Below are 17,739 nucleotides of genomic sequence, written 5' to 3' on the forward strand. Positions count from 1 at the left end.
ATTCACTCAAGCTGTGGGGTGTTCGAAATGGAAACGTTACATCGGTGTAGTACTAAATGTTCTTTGGAGGTCGAGTGTTAATGACCTTGTTGGAGGGGGTATATAGGAATCCTTATTCTGTATTTGGTTAAACTATAAAGGATGCCAGTAAAAGATTGATTTCCATCCCAATGCTGACATCTCCCACTCTGAACAATGAAAATCAAAACAGAAAATTAAAACAAAAAAAAGGCAATATTCAAAACTACAAATGCTTATCCTATACATTAGACGTTACATATCTTGATTATTGTTTCCTTCATTTCAGACATTAGATTTAGGAACTCATTAAGTTTTTCACCTTATTTTGAATCAATTTGTGTATAGTGTAAATGTGATATCGTTGACCAACGAGCAGCACATCCTTTAAGATGGTCCAACAGCCATTGCTCCCCAAATCATAAACTCAGCTCTCTCATTTATGACTCCAAGAGCTGTCTGCATGGGACTGACCACATTGAGTATAAGGACTAAACCAAGTGATGACATTAGCTGCAATGAATATCTCTTGCCCTCTTTTTGGTGCAAGAAGATATATTTGGCAGAGGAGGTTTGCTCAGCAAGCTCAAAGGGCAGTGACACAGTGTTGCACAAAGCTGTGAAGGCAACACCCTAACCTGCACCAATTGTTTAAAATAGGTGGGTGAGCTGCTCCAAAATGTTGTTTACAAGTGTTATTTTTGCATCATTTAGTATGTTTTAAATTTACGTTTGATCAAATTAATGCTTTTACCATAGAGTAATAAGTTACACTAGAGCACTCTTGCATTTTGCAGTATGATGAAACTTTTAAGTACTGACCATTTCTTAAAGATTAGAGGTTCTTAAAGATTGAGGTGCATGAAGAAGAAGCAATCCAACAACCTAGCTTTTGAATAACCAAATATAACAATTGTTAGAGGGAAAGAAAGAAAATTGGCTGAGGTAAAATGCACAGCTCAACAGATTTTGAGATTTATTTTTGGTTAAACTGTCTTCCATGCCTTTGAAAAATTTGAGCTCATTCTTTTTTTGGACACAAAGGGAACCATGGGGATAGGGCGGGAAAGCGGATTTGAGGTAGATCAGCCATAATCTTAGTGAATGGAGGGCCAGGCTCAAGAAGCTGTATGGTCTACTCCTTATCTTCTTGGTTGATGTAAATGGGATGGAACATGAACATGAAAGGGCTCAAAGCACCTCTCTCTATTAGCAGCACCCCATCACTCAAGACATTTGCAAATTGAAAAAAAATACACAATATTAATTCCAAAAGTTTTAACCATCAAAACCTCAACTTCTTGACACTTCTGTCCATCAGCATTCTTCAATATACCTCTTCCATATGGTTTAGGAGAAAAGTTGTCAGACTCTGTTACAACTATTTCCCAATGTTCTATATTGATCATTTTCCCATTGAGTTTTGTCATTCAAGACCAACCACAGTCTTTATAATAGGAGACCATTATCACACAGAGTTTCAGCGAAAATTAGCTCTTATTATTAACTGATCAAGGAGGAAGAACGAGGCAAGACAGCTTCTCTATTGTGTACTAAGGATCGAATCAGTGACCTGAATAAACCTATAAAAGAGGCTGCAACACTCAGGCCTGAACAATCACAATGAATTCTCTTATATTGCTCCTCTTATTTAGTTGCATTAGCATTGTCCCCAAAGCTGTAATCCTTTGACTAAAGCCACAGAGGAATGAATAAGGATTGGTGGCTGGCATAGTTCACACAATGGTCCAGCAGGGTCCTGCAATCAACCTGTCTAGCTCCAGCATTTCCAGAGATGCAACTAATCCTGACAAAGACATGTAACGTGCAGCAAATAAAAAAAGTATGGAGCACTGCCAAGAAATTAAACATTATGTAAAGCCTTATTGTCAAATTTTACCTGATCCCTACTGATAAGTGTCTTTTTTTAAATTGGGGAAAAAAATCTGTTAATTATACTTCTCTGTGAATCACAGCTTATGTTTAAACAGGCAATTATTTTGAATTTCAGATTTTTTTTCCCTCCTTGCGCTGATAGCTAACCAGCATATTCTTACAGGTAATTATTCTGTTCTAATTGGCAGTATCTAGAGGCTGGAAATAAGGACAATATTCTATATATTTGCAGTATACAGAGCAATGAAAGATAGGCCATAAGACAGGTTGGTGGAGGATAGTAGCAGAGACACACTGTTGGGAGATTGTGGTGCAAAATTAGTACTGGGAGGAGCAGGATGATCATGAGTGATCAACTTGGCACCAATATGGCTAGCAGGGCCAGACTTTCATTGTTGGAAAACCAGCAAGGATTGGAGGTACTGGTGCTCTACAATTGCTTTGTTTATTTTATTCTTCTCCTAAACCATGTACTTTAAAAGACAATGTGTGTGCATGATCTGCTGTATTGGATTTTGTGGCAGAGTGGGGGTGGATTAACAAGTTTCATGCAGGATGGGGAAAAAAGCACTACTGCACCAGATGTAACAAGACATTGGAGGTTTCAGAGCTGTAAAGCATAACAATTATACACATCACCCTAATTACCATTTCTAATGCTATGTCATTTACTGAACATTAAAGTTTTAAAGAACTGCCACATCCCCTGCCTTTCCTAATATTTTCCACAGTAAATTTCTGCTAAAACAACTTGCATGTATAGAACACATTTAGCATAGAATAAAACATCAATTTCACAAAGGTCTAAGGAAAAATGATCGCTGAGCCAAAGAATGAGACATTAGGAGAGGACACAAAAGCTTCTTTGAAGAAATGGGTTTTATGATGGTATTCTAAAGAGGAGGAGGAGGTGGACAGGAAGAGAAGTTTAGGGAGGGAATTCCAGTGCATCGGGGCTGGTTGGCCAATTGCATGATCTCCAGCAGTAGGAAAAAAGGGGAAGAGGTTGCACAGGAAGTCAAAGGAAGAGATTTCTGGAGGTGGGGGAGTTGGGATTGCTGTAGCAGAGATAGGGAGGGATGAGACCATGACGCCATGAAGGGATTTAAACACTACGATGAAATTTTTAAATTCCAACTGTTGGATGATCAGAAGCCAATGCAGGTCAGTGAGGACAGCAGTAATTGGTGAGAGACACCCGGTACACAACAGATAAGAATAATTTGAAACTATTTTTTAAGCTAATGGCTATTTTTTACCATAACGTTTTATGGATAGGTTTAAAGAATATCATCCAACATCTGGAAAAATGATACAGCTGATATGAAATGGAAATTATTCAGTAAATTCAGAGCAATGTATGGAACCACAGTTCACATCTTCAATCATAGCTTTCTTTCAATTCCCTTTTATAGGTTTAACTTTTCTAAACAAATTTTTACACAGTCCTCAAAAGAATGACTCCATTGCATTTCTATAAATTTGTCCAATGGTAGAATCTACTGCAGATGAAAGGCCATCCTAATGGATCCTAAGTTTCAGCTGTCTGTACAATAATTTGAAAAACAATCTGTACTTTGAGCTTAAACTAATTATATGGTGTGACAGTACAGCATGCCAGATTTCTCTTTTTTAAAGAGATACTCCTCACTATCTAGTATAAACCTATAAGGAAAAAAAGGATTGTTTCCTCCTTTAACACCAGATATCCTTGAAAGTTGAGTGAATTTAAAAGATATAATTCAACTGTCTCTCTAGCTGGAAGGAATTTTTTTAAAGTTTAAAAAAATTTCTAACTACATTCACTGTTTCTATAGTTACACATCTGTGAAGACTAAACTACCCTCTAATTTACAGCTGTTGTCAAGGCCTGTCATTGAACTGGCTATTAAAATCAACAAATGCTACTTAAAAGAAAGTTTGAGCATGCTAACTTGAAATGTATTGAAATATTTCAGATAATCAAAGCAAATTTGCTTTATCTTAGCAGTGAAATCTGTTTGGTGTAATATTTTGGATAGAACCAGCAACCAGAGGCAGATTAAAACAACTTTGTACTCTTAATTTGGAAAGCAAGGACCAGTAAGAATTATTCCTGATCTGGGTATCAAAGATATGTTTTAAATTGCATGCATACTCAGACTATAGCGATCCAAAAGATTAATAATTTACAAGCACAACAGGCTTATTCTTCAAGGTTACATACAGTAAGGCATTTCGGGCATTAAAATCTGCCTGTGTGCTCTGATTAGGTGTTAGTCAATCATTCAAGGCAATAACACAAACATTTGCTTTAAAAAAACACTGCATTTAACTAGAGGCCCGTTGTGTACAGTGCATGTCAAATGTTTCCTGCTGCAAGACTAACTGGATTGAGAAGTTGGATTCAAGCATTCCCAAAACCTTAAGTCTGGTTGGTATTAAATTATCTCAGAGACAGAGGAGTCTTTGTGCCGTGCATGTCAGCATTTCTTTTGAATGATTCACATCAACCTGAATCATTTCTGTCTTCACACACCCAACAGGAAGACTCCAATGTCAGATCATGCATCTTTCTCAACTTGAAATGATTAGTGATCAAAAGCTTATCAACCTGTACTAAGGTATACTAAATAATATCCCTTGGTCAAGTGGAATTGTTCTAGAATCTTTGAATACAAATTTGTTCATTTCACATAAGATTTATGAGAATGCTTCACAATGAAGGGCAAGATCTTGTTCTAAATGCATAAATATTAAATAACCTATCTCATCTACATTTTTAAGCTCCTCTGATTTCCACGGGATTAGTTAGTACTTGATAGGGTACAAAGCCACAGAGACCAGAAGATTCTTGCACACATGTCGACTCAGAAAACCAGTAAAAGTTGACTAACAGCTTCAGAAATGTTGACATAGCCCCAGAAAAGCAGTCAACTCAAAGACAGCCCTGAATATAGGCTGATGAAACATGATAAGGGATCGTGCTGCAAATGCAATAGGACATTGGCAGGCTGTAACTTAAGGCAAAGATACATCCAACATTTTGCCACTTTTGTTGTAGCTACACAATGGTGTAATTTGCAGCAATGGCAAATTTTAAAATTGCTGAAAGTGTGAAATTTATTTTCTGGGAGGCACTGGGGGCATTCATCCTTCAGAAGATTTTCATTTTCAGTACCTTTTTGTGTATTTTCCAGCTTTCAACAAAAAACACTTTCCCTTGGATGTATAAGCTTAAAATAAATGGCAGTTTAACAGGCAGCTCACCACCAACCTCTCAATGGCAATTAGGGATGGGCAATAAAAACGCTGGCCTAGCCAGTGATGCCCCTGTCCCATGAAATATTTTTTAAAAATATATCAATACTTCTATTAGCACAATGGACAGAGAAATACCATTGGAATGAATCAAGTACTCACACGCTAAAGTAAGAATAATGTTGAAATGACATTTTCTTTCATTGAAAATAAGTATAACTAAACACTACAGTTAATAAAGCGAAGAGCACAAAATTCCTGTGAACAGGCCACAGAGGAGCTGGATTTTGTGTTATCAGGAACATCTGACTGTGCTTCCTTTCGGGGGGACAGGTGGCAATCTTTTTATTAAATGTCACTCTTCTTATTTTCCCATTGTTCATGATATAGTAATTGGGTGTGTAGTTGTATTCAGGTGGTGGGCATTTTCTGCAGATTCAGTTGTGCTCTTATATATAGCAGATGGAAACTGAGATTGTTGGTTCTGGAGGTACATGTTTATACTGTACACCTCTGTCAATAAAAGTTTATAAATGTGCAAAGATTAGGCTTCAATTCTATCCTTCGCTGCCTGGCTTTCTGGATTATAACACCCATGAATGTTGATCGCTTTAATATAGCTGAGGAAAGAGTCTGCAACACCTATATTACAGTAACAAATGGGTCCTCAACAACTTTTACATTAAAAATTTGAAATCAGCTAATGTACAGACCATAACTAAACACCATGACTCACATGCAAACAAGCCAACATCACATGGCGAACATCGCATATTCTACCAATAAATTCCTAAATATGGAAATCTCATTGCAATTTGTTTATATTAAGTAAAGTTCATTACCACTTTAACCCCACTCTTTATATCCAGCAATTGCACCAGGATGTCAAAATGTTCCTCAGCAAAGCCAATTAATGCATTCACAAGAGGAAACATTCTCCTTATCTCAAAATAGTTCTACAATTATTTTGAAGAAAATTAGCCTGAAAATAAGAAAATAGTCAGAAAGTATGAGACAACTTGAAAGTTTCTAAAACTACAATTTAGCAGCTTGTTTATAGTTTCTGTAACAATGCAGTACTGCCAGATTTAACTTTTGCTTAAGTCCTGGAGTGGGACTTGAACCCACAATGATTTGCCTCAGAGACAAGCATGCTACCCATTGTTTATATGCAAATTCTTCAGGAGTAGACATTAAAAGAAAACATCTGTAATTGTGATTCTCAAAAACAGATCAGCTCATCTTTTCCTACCTCAAATTTGTGTGTAACCAACAGTGGGAAGAAAATGGGTTTAACAGGCTTCAGTTCTGCTCCTAATTGATTTGATTGTTTTGAAAACCTCCAGTTGTGCCTGCTGACTGATCTGAATCATTCATATTAACAACCCCCAAGGCCACTAAAAATAAACACCAATATATCTTGTAAAATGCTGACAAGATGACTCTTGGATTGAAAAAGTGATGACTTGAGTGTGTGCTTCTGGCATTCCTCACCTGGGACAGCACTTGGGCCTTACAATTAGCTCCTATGACCTTGAGCTAGGGAGAGAGGGGTAAATTCTGTTGCCTACAGAACATATATCAGGACAAGCAAATGAGGAAGAGGGAATATTCATTTTTATAAATAAAATGATAACTATTGTACAGAAATACTGGAAAGGGACAGTTTCAGTTTTATACTGAAACTGGTTAACATAGGAATCATCTTGTTAAAAATTTGAGATCCTACCTCCCCAGAAAATGGCATGGGTTATTGATATACCCAAAGCAAGAAAGGCCACCAGAGGTTGCTGACCCATGATAATACCGGAGGCTAAAATGAGCTACAGCTTGAGATACAGGTGTGCCATTGCCACAACTCCCCCCTGTTGAGTCACTTTCTACACCCAAAATTTTTAGCATATTGAGAACCTTAGGTAACAGAACCTGGGTAACAAAGGATTTAGTCATTCTTACTTAACCTTCTAGTCATATACAATATTGTCTCTAAAATGAAACTGAATCCTTTTACATCAGTGCTCCTGTCATGAGAACAGAAGTGAGGAAGGTATCCATTTCTATTCTGTACTGCTTGTTTGTTCTTGTTATCTGTAAAATAATTAATTTTGAAAAAGACCCATCAAGCACAAAAATATTTTACTGCAAACTGTATTTTTGGCGCAGGTAACATCACTCAAAAATGGTCTTGAGATATTTCAAATGTAAATTCCATCTGAATTAATTTTCTGACTGCATATTTTCCACATTTTATTATAAATTACCCTTTCTCACGCTCAGTGCCACCCCTCATGTGGCTGCTGAATCAAATGTTGCTAATGTTTCTGCAAATTAACTTAAACAAACATTGGTTATCAATTTTTAAATTGTAATTAAACTTGTGCCAAACACTGATGTCTTGTCCATACTGGGAAGATGAGAAGGTCAATCAAATTTAACTTTTAGTAACTAAAGCCAAAAAGAGAATAGTTGAAGATTTGAATATATCCAGGCAGATAGAAGTCTTTGTTCATAACCACACAGTAAGCCCTGTTGCTGTTGCAACATACTGAAGCTAGAAGGCATCCTAGCCATGTTTATTCAGGACATAAAATTCTAGACAGTGATATAACTCTTCCCCCACCCGAAAACACAGCTTGGGGGTTTGAATCAGCACTGAATGCTTCAATGGTGGTTGTCTGGTTATGAACTGCACATGAAGCTCAACATTATTTTGTTGAAATTTCCTTTAACGGCAAGTGTAAAAAAAGACATTGAGTAATTCATAGTGACCTGAATCAAAAGTCAATATAAAGACAGACTTGCTTTTATACTGCAGCTATTCATATCGCGAGAGTGCTTCACATTTAATGAGTTACTTTGACAGGAAGTGGCCGTTATGTAAGCAAATGAATTATTCTGTACCACACTAAACAGTGTCTAACCTTCAACACTACTAGGGAAACCATGTGAAGACAGAGGAATTAATTTGATAGGAACCAAAAGCTAGAAAGAAGTTGTTTAAAAGGCAAGAAGTGATAACTTCAATTGCAAAGATTTGAGATGGCAGTTTTTCAATTCTTTTGAGACAATATCGTAGGTCTATGTGACTCTCAGATAAAGAGATAGAAGTAATTTCAACTTGTACCTTCAGGCTAAAATTTGACTGAGTGGATGAGACAATTCAGTTTACCATGAAAGATATTCTTACTTAAAATCAAGCTTCTCCACCTATAACTGAGCAAAACTTAAAATACACACAGCCACATGTTGGCAAACACCCATTTTCCAACATTTGTAATTAATCAGATTTATCAGACTGGTCTTTTCATTGTACCTTACTGTAATAATTTATCCCTGACAGCCTGACTTAAATCAGCATAAATTCACTCATAGGTCAGTGAGTAGAGGGCTGAATGAAACTGACAAGTAAATCAATGTTATAGGTTGGAGATCCCAATCAGAAGATACTGCCTACAACAGGTACATTCCCCATTTAAGGTGCCAAGTTTCAAGGACCAATCTGAGACGGTTTCACAGACAAAGCAGCCACAGAAAAATTATGCACTGCACTAGTTTAAAATAAATACATTTGGGATCCATTAGATCTGTAAATACAGCTAATACAAGGAGAGGAGACTTAAGGTTTTTCTCTCCTCACCAGGATGTAGCACACACCCATATGGAAACTGCACTACAAAAGTTCACACAATAAAATTCCTACACTTTTCCTGAGTCCAGGAGGGCTAGACAGCTATCCCTCCCCCTCTGCTGGCTGCCAGGCCTAATCCTCAAAGGGGTTGCACATTACTGTATAAACAAAGTACAAACCGCTGAGTGAAGCAGCCAGGATGGAAGTGGCAGACTTTGGAAATCAGAGAGGATTTCACATCAGCTGTTGTCTGGGTCGGAGACTTCAAAAGACACGCAGGAAAGCCGAGCAGTTTTCATTCTTAACAATGGAATCGAGAAACTCGGTCGATTTACTATAGCGAGTTAGTGAAGAGGGGTCCAAAGATTAAGAGGAAAGATTTTGACAGCCAAAAAGGCTGTCATTGTGGAGGGAATACTAAAGCTATTTGCTATTCCTTCAATATCAAGAACTTAAAAAAAATTGCAAAATTATGCCAAGTTGATTAATTTTATAAGTGGTGGGTTTAATTGAAGAAATTTGTTTTTGAAGTAACAAGAAAGTTCACAATAGGAAGAGGGGGGTTTGTACAATTCTTTCTCAATGCTTGTTTCTTGTACTCGGAAGTTTAATAATTTACTGAATCATCTCAACTAGCCGGCACAAAGCAACTGTATTCACATCCGAACAAAACACATACGGTACCTCAGTTTCTTTAACACTGGAGCTGACAGTGTGCACTTCCAAGGCACAGTTTGTCCTCTTAGCTGCAATACAATATGGGTAATCCTTGGCCACCATGGTGGCAGGTGAAGATACCTTGGAGTTCACAGCTGACGATACTGTAGTGCGAAACTCAAGAGTCAAGTTGTGCCTTGCAGCCACGGTGCTGCCGGGCGCAGCAGACTGTGCGCTCTGCTATCCTCCTCGCTGTACCCCTGCCTGCATGAGCACACGGGGGAAACAGGCTGCAGCTGACAGCAGCAGAGTGCGAACGCCAGTCAGCGCAAACAACCCGCCCACAGGCAGAGGGGAGGCGGCCACTCACTGTGGAACCGGATCAACGGAATGGAGCAAATCACTGAAGCACACAAACAGGTCGGACGGAGAGAAAAGACGTATACTTTCCGATTAAGTTAACGAAACTCTGTTTTTTGAACTTCCCACCCCCGGAGAATTGTCTGAAAATAGATCTGCACGGTTGTGGAAAGGTGGTGGGGGGGGGGGGGGGGGTTCCCTGATTGTTTTTTTAATTTTTAGATTGTAGTGAGCCTTGATACAAAACGCTAATTGTTAGTTTGTTACCCACATTTCAGGGGCTATTACATTTTGGTTTTTTTTAAATCAGAGGCACTCGCATTTTTCCTCTGTCCAAGCACCATCTTTCTTCAACTTATTGCCAGCCGTAGCTGCTCCCAGTTTTCTGTCAATGACACATCACCAGTCACTAGGAAATGTGGAAGGCAGCCTGTGCAAATCTTCTCCGCCAATTCTGTTTCCCTTCTGCTCCTAGTCCAAATTCAGCTGACAGCATTTCAAAGCCTGGAGCCTACAATGTGAAACTGTGGGTTCGAACTTCGCTATTGTGCTGTGCGATTGAGCCATTCTCCTTTTAACTTTCCTGCCCTCAGCCTAAATTGAGATGTTTGTAAATCGATGTATTTTGAACTCTTCAATGGCTCAGTGATCAATTCTCTGCTCAGTCAGCCTCACGGCCAGCAATCGGGGCACTACTATCAGCTGCAGCAGATGTGCATTCGCCGGGAAGGAATCGGCCAAAATTCCGGCTGCTATCCCATGATCTGAACTGAATGAGATCAGAATTTAGTTTCACTGTGATTATCAAGCTTCAGGAATGTACAGTGGCCACTTAGGTGAATAAACGGCTACACGATAGGAATGAGGAGAAAACTGGCAAAAAAACAGATTGTATTCTTCACCCCATTTCCACCCCCTTCAAGAAGTTGATACCTCTCAAATCTGTGTCCACTGTTCCCACAATTCTCTCTGAATCAGGTTTCCAACTCGAACAAAGCACTGAATTGTGCTGAATCAAAGTCACATTTGCCATCCTGTGTGACTATGATGTATTATGCCTCCACAATCTTTCTACCGCCTTTGACACAATTGACTACAAAATGTTCCTCCAATGTTTCTGCTTTATTCAGCTCAGTGCTATTTGTCCTGCTTGGTTTCACACTTGACCGATTGTAGCCAATCTTCAGCAATGGCTTTTCTTTCCACCCCAACACCATTATCTGTGAAGTTCCCCAAGGTTCTTTTTCTTTATTGGGATGTGGTTGTTGCTGGCAAGGCCAGCACTTGTTGCCCATCCCTAATTTCCCTTAAACTGAGTGACTTGCTAGACCATTTCAGGGGCGGTTAAGAGTCAACAACATTGCTGTGGGTCTGGAGCCAGATTAAGGTAATACTGAACCAGATGATTTTTTTTCCCCCAACCACTAATGGTAGTTCATGGTCACCATTTCAATTCCAGATTTTACTAATTGAATTTAAATTCCACCAGCTGCCATGGTGGGATTTGAATCTATGTGGCCAGAGCATTAGCCTGGGCCTTTGGATTACTATTCCAGTGAGATTACCATTACACCACCATCTCTCCTATCTGACCTTCCTTCCTCTTGTAAATTTACATGCTTCCATTCAGATTTTCTGCAGACATGGAGCAGTTTCCATGGAAACACTGATGATGTCAAGCTCTACCTTCTCTTGACCCCTCCACTGCCTCTATTATTAGCCTGCTTGTTCATCGTCCTGTCTTGGATGAGTCACAATTTTGTTTAGCAAAACATTGAGATTAATCAGTAATTATAATTTTTGGTAAACTCCGCATCCATGCCACTGATTCCATTCCCCTCCCCAGCCACCGTCTCAGATTAAACCAGGCCGTTTGCAACCTTGGCATCCTATTCAACCCAGGCTGAGCTATTGGCCCCAAATCTTGCCCATTAGAATATGCCTGCTTCCATCACCATTACATTGGTACCATAGTGTTGAAGATTGGCAATCTACTACTGAAATGCTCATTTTAGGCCTTGTCATCTCCATATTTGACTAATCCAATGCTCTCCTGCCAGGTCTCCCAGCCTCCCTAAACTTCAGTGTATCCAAATTTCTACTTCTTGTGTCCTAACCCATACTAAAGCACTCTCACATATCACCCTTGTTCTTGCTGTTCTGATTAGTTTTTATTGTCCTTTAGCTAGGGAAGGGAAACATTTAGCTGCAGCTCCAAATCCTGATTGCTCTCTAGTGCAGAGTTATTGAATGGTACATGCATGATCAGGATGGAACTCAGCTCTACTAGATTTTAAGGGTTGGCTGATGATTTGTCACAAAAATATGCTGAAAATAACATAGCAGTTGCTAGGCAAGAAAATGCAGACAGTTGCAGGAACTTCCTCAACTATGGAAATGGTGTTAAGATTCCAATTGAGATGCAGAGATAATCTAAAATATTCCAATTCCAAATGAACTTGATAAGGGAGAAAAATGAACTATAAAGCAGATTCTACCATTGGACACACAATGAGGAGCAGTGCTTGCAACTAATGCAAGTCATAAGAACATAAGAAATATGAGCACAAGCTGGTCATTTGGCCCTTTGAGCCTGCTCTGCCATTCCGTAAGATCATGACTGATTTTTGACCTTTGCACTATCCCCATATCCCTTGATTCCCTTAGTATCCAAAAGTCTATTGATCACTGTCTTGGATTAGTCAACAACTGAGCCTTCAAAGCTCTTTGGATAATTTCGAAGATTCACAACCTTTTGAGTGAAGAAATTTCTCCTCATTTCAGTCCTAAATAGCTGTCAGGAAATCACAGGCTTGGAGTTTGTGATTTCACATTTATTTCAACTGGTGGAAAATCATAAGCTATGGGCCAGAAATTTTCTGAATTGTGCTTCCTCCTCGATGGGAATGCCCAGGTCCCAGAATGGTAGCATAGTGGTTATACATTAGCAGATTATTATAGTTGCTGGAAATCTGAAATAAAAGCAGAAAATGCTGGAAATGCTCAGCAGGTTAGGCAGCATCTGTGAAGAGAGAAACAGTTAAGGTTTCAGGCCTATGACGTTCCTACACTTGCATAAAAAGGTGGCATAGGAAAGAGTGTTAGGGGTGACTGAGGAATGGAGCAGGGTGTTACAGAGGGAATGGTTCCTTTGGAATGCTGATAGTGGAAGGGAGGGGAAAATATATTTGGCATCATGCTGGAGGTGGTACAAATGGTGGAGGATGATCCGTTGAAAACAGAGACTGTGGGGTGGTAGGTGAGGACAAGAGGAACCCAATCATTGTTCTGGGAGGGACAGGAAGGGTGATAGCAGAAGGATGTGAAATATATCAGACACAGTTCAGGGCCCCGTTAACTACAGAGATGGAACATTTATCCTTTTACCTCCACTCTTCTCATCATCCAAGGCCCCAAACACTTCTTCCAGGTAAGACAGCGGTTCACTTGTACATCTTTCAATTTGGTGTACTGCATTTGATGCTCATGATGTAGTCTCATCTACATTGGTGAGACCAAACACAGGCTGGGTGACCGCTTTGTAGAGCACCTCCGTTCAGTCTGCAAGCGTTTGTCCAACTTTCTGTCTCCTGTCATTTTAATTCTCCACCTTGCTCTCAAGCCTGACCTTTCTGTCCTTGGCCTGCTACATTGTCTCACTGAAGCTCAACAGAAGCTTGAGGGACAGCACCTCATCTTTCAATTGGGCACTTTACAGCCTTCTGAACTCAATGTTGAATTCAGCAATTTTAGATTATAATTTCTGCACCATTCTGTTTCCTTTTTCTTTGGTGGTTTAACTTTTTTTTCTTGTTTCTCTCGATTTAGCTTTCAGATGGCAGCTATTCAGGGTCTTGCCAGTCACACCTCCAAACACATCTTCTGTTTCGTTACTTGTCCCATTACCATGCCCTTTGGTATTGCACCATGAAACCTTCTGTCATTTAATTTCTCCATTTCTCTCTAAAAATTCATATGCTTCACTAACATTCCATTGGAAAGGAAATCTCCTATTCTTATCTGGTCTGGCCTATATACGACACCAGATCCACAGCAATGTGGCTGAATTCTAAATACCCTCTGAATGACTTAGCCAGCCATTCAGTCGCACCAAGCCGCTACAATGAAGTATAATAAGAATAAAAACAGACGGATCAACTTGCAATGACCTAGGTACTAGATCGGGTACAACAAAGGAACATCCACCTCAGTCGACCCTGGAAAGTCTTCCTCACTAACATCTGGGGATTTGTACCAAAATTGGGAAAGCTGGCCAACAGACTCATCAAGCAACAGCCTGACATAGTCACACTCACAAAATCATATCTTACAGCCAATGTCTCAGACTCCTCCTTCACCATCCCACCAAAAGGACAGACCCTTGAGAGTTGGTGGTACATGGGTCTACTGTTGGGAGAAAGTGGCCTTGGGAGTGCTCAACATTGACTCTGAACACCATAAAGTCTCATGGCATTAAGTTAAATGTGGGCAAGGAAAGCTCCCCCTCTCCCTCAGCTGATGAATCAGTGTTCGTGAACACCATTTGGAAAAAGCACTGAGGGTAGCAAGGGCATAGGATGTACTGTGGCTGGGTGACTTCAGTGTGTATCACCAAGAGTATCTCAGTAGCATCACTCCTGGCTGAGTCCTGAAGGATATAGCTCACAGACTGGGCAGGTGGTGTGGGAACCAACAAAGGGAAAAACCTACTTGACCTCATCCTCACCAATCTACCTGTCACAGTTGCATCCATATCTATGTTGGTAGGAGTGATTACCTCATAGTCCTTGTTGAGAGAAAGTCCCGTCTTCATAATGAGGATACATTCCCTGTGACTTATGGCACTACTACTGTACTAAATGGGTTAGATTCAGAATAGATCTAGCAGCTCAAAACCAGTCATCCAAGAGACGCCCTGGGCCATCAGAAGCACAATTGTATTTCACCACCATTTGTACCCTCATAGCCTGCTATGTTCCTCACTCTATCTATTACCATCAAGCCAGGAGGCTGATATTTGTTCAATGAGGAGTGTAGAAGGCCTTATCAGGAGCAACACCAGGTATATCTAAAAAAAAGGTGCCAAACTATTGAAGCTACAACATATATGGAAATGGCATGTTATACCCAAGGCTAAGCAATCCCACAACTAATGGATTGGATTAAAGCTCTGCAATCCACCAAGCTGATTTGAGTAACAAGACAAAAAGGCTCCATGAACATCCTCAACTTCAATGATGGCAGGGCCCAACATGTGACTGCCAAAGATGCAACCATTTTCAGCCAGAGTGCAAGTGGATGACCCACTTCAGTCTCTGCCTGAGGACTCCAACATTATAGCAAACTTGATTCACTCTGCATGATATTAAGAAATGGCTGATCTCACTGAATATAGCAAATATATATAATGTTCTGGCTGGAATGCTGAAGACTTGTGATCCAGAACTAGCTGTGGCTACAAAAACAGGTCAGAAACTGGTTATTCCGCAGTGAGTGGCTCACCTCCTGACTATTCAAAGCCTGTCCACTATCTACAAGACTCAGGTCAGGAGTGTGATGGAAAACTCCACCTGCCTGGATGAGTGCAGCTCCAATAACATTCAACAAGCTTGATACCAATCAGGACAAAGCAACCCACTTGATCGGAACCTCATCTACCACCTTAATTGTTCACTTTCTCCACCACCAATGCACAGTGGCATTAGTGAGCATCATTCTACAAGATGTACTGCAGCAACTTGCTGAGGCTTCTTCGAAAGCACCTCCGAAATCTGCCTCGCCGGTCAAGGACAGCAGGTGCATGGGTTCACCACTACCTCCAATTTCATCTCCAAGTCACGCACCAAGCTGATCTGGAAATATAACAGCTGTTCCTTCAAAATCCTGGAGCTTTCCCCCTTGCAGCACTGTGGGAGTACCTTCACCGCATAGACTGCAGGAGTTCAACAAGATGCCTTACCATCACCTTCTCGAGGACAATTAGGGATGGGCAATAATTTTTGGCCTTGCCAAAATGCCCACATCCCATGAATAAATCAAAAAGAAACATAATCAGTCCTTATATTCTCTGTCAGGCATTACTATTCATGTTGCAAATCTTTATTTTTAAGTCTGCGAGGGCAAGAGAAAAAGACACAGGCTTAGAATGAAACTAAGGGTGTTATTTTTCCATGGGAGTTCTTCAATTTATCACCATGAGAACTGCCAAAATCATGGAAAATCTTTTAAGTTACAACTTAAAGTTACAACAGGTGAGAAGGAATTGACCATCATATAACCTAATTTCTGTTTACAGAAATGCCAATTAGTGGGCTTGTTCAATTGCGCCTGCATTCACCTTGAATAAACTGCAATGGTGAGCAGACTGATGACAAAATGGCTTGACAGACAACATTTTAATAATTAGTCAACTGACTCACTGGCCAGGCAGTATAAAGACTGGTGAAGACAACCTCTACCACTCCTATTGATTGCTACAGCTTACTATCCTGATCAGAAAACGACAGAAGCAAGATGTTTATATTGTCTTTGGAAGCATTAACAAAATCACACAATTGAGTGGGATCGTGTCTGCAACAGTTGGCTGCAAAAATCAAGGGATTTGTCATGACAATGGTAATGTTTATTGTTAGGTAGCCTGCTTCTAATGCTCATTGCTCAGGCTCAAATATAGAAACCATGAAAGTTGTCAGAGTGTACCTCGGTGAACCAGACCCTGGCATGCATTATTGACTTCAGGAGAGGAGCGATTGAGAACAAAATAAAGCAAAAGATTAGTGAACTCTATCTTTGGGAGTTTTCTTCCCTTTTCATCCCTCCATTGCTAACAACACTAGGATGAGTCAGGTTGCAGCCTGAAGCCTAGTGCCCCAGCTTTCGCCCTGATGGGCAACCCACCAGTCTCGATATTACCCCATCCAACCCCTGCCTCCACTGCAATGGGAGGAGGGTAGGGAGGTTTAACCCTAAAAGCAGGGAAACGCATCCACAACCTGCCACGTCTGCTCCTGTTGCTGTTTTATAGTGGCGGGTTATGAGGTGCGCAAGTGTCGGGTCCTGGAGAGGTGGGGGCACTTCATTAACATGCTTAAATCAGGCTCCCACAGTGTAATTGGAAAAATCATTTCACCCAGACGGTGGTTGGGTTTTGGAACTCACTGTCCGAAAGGATGGTAGAGCCAGAAATTCTCATTGCATTTAAGAAATACTTGGATATGCACTTGAAGTGCCATAACCTACAGGATTATGAACCAAGAGCTGGAAAGTGTGCTTAGACTTGATAATTCTTTTCCAGCCAGCAGTCACAATGTGCGGAATGGCCTCCTTCTGTGCCATAAACTTTCTATGTTTCTATAGTACTGGATGTTTGGAATTGAGAAACAGACATGACCTATAACGTAACTCTTTCGAGTACAAACCCGTTCCCATCTGTTTCAGATGAAGTCACATTGTTTCCCATTGTGAGATTTGAACTCTTGATCTTGGGGTTACAAACCCAGTACCATAACCACTTGGCTATTTAGGCCAAGCCATGACCTATAACGTACCTCCCTGAGGATTACTTCTAAAGCAATTGTCTCTCCCAAGTGAATATAATCACCTGTGATTACATTCTATCAAATAAGCCAACTGAAAATCTTATGGTAAAAACAAACACACATACCACTTTTTCATAAACCAGCAGAGGACTGATCAACAATTTTTCTCTCCCACCCTATCCACACTGTAGAACTGTTGACCTTCTGCTGTATCCTGTTACACAAGGGTAACTTTTCAGAAGCTACTTTGCGTATGTCAAAGCTTGTAGGATGATAACTGGCCAGTTTCACAGAACTGATGAGTTGGCCTCACCATCTAAAGGGAGAGCATTGCAATAATTCCTATTAAAATCATTACAAAATAAACATTTCAAACTGCTTGAAAAAACTACCATGGTCATC

General features: G+C 40.1%; 1 protein-coding gene across 4 annotated transcripts in view; it reads right to left on the reverse strand.

The window, feature by feature from the left end:
* Positions 1 to 17,739, reverse strand: part of arhgef3 (Rho guanine nucleotide exchange factor (GEF) 3) — a 398,934-nt gene that overhangs the window by 40,658 nt on the left and 340,537 nt on the right. Inside the window, exon 1 of one of the 4 annotated variants that reach the window (XM_041192203.1) lies at positions 9,467 to 9,723. The exons of the other annotated variants lie outside the window; for them this stretch is intronic. Within the exon in view, the coding sequence (XP_041048137.1) occupies positions 9,467 to 9,562 (96 nt within the window). The 5' untranslated portion in view covers positions 9,563 to 9,723. Of the gene's footprint in view, positions 1 to 9,466; positions 9,724 to 17,739 lie in introns of those variants that run through there. 4 annotated transcript variants of the gene reach the window in all.

Source organism: Carcharodon carcharias, chromosome 7 (assembly GCF_017639515.1).
Source record: "Carcharodon carcharias isolate sCarCar2 chromosome 7, sCarCar2.pri, whole genome shotgun sequence".
In the NCBI taxonomy this organism is placed as follows: Eukaryota; Metazoa; Chordata; class Chondrichthyes; order Lamniformes; family Lamnidae; genus Carcharodon; species Carcharodon carcharias.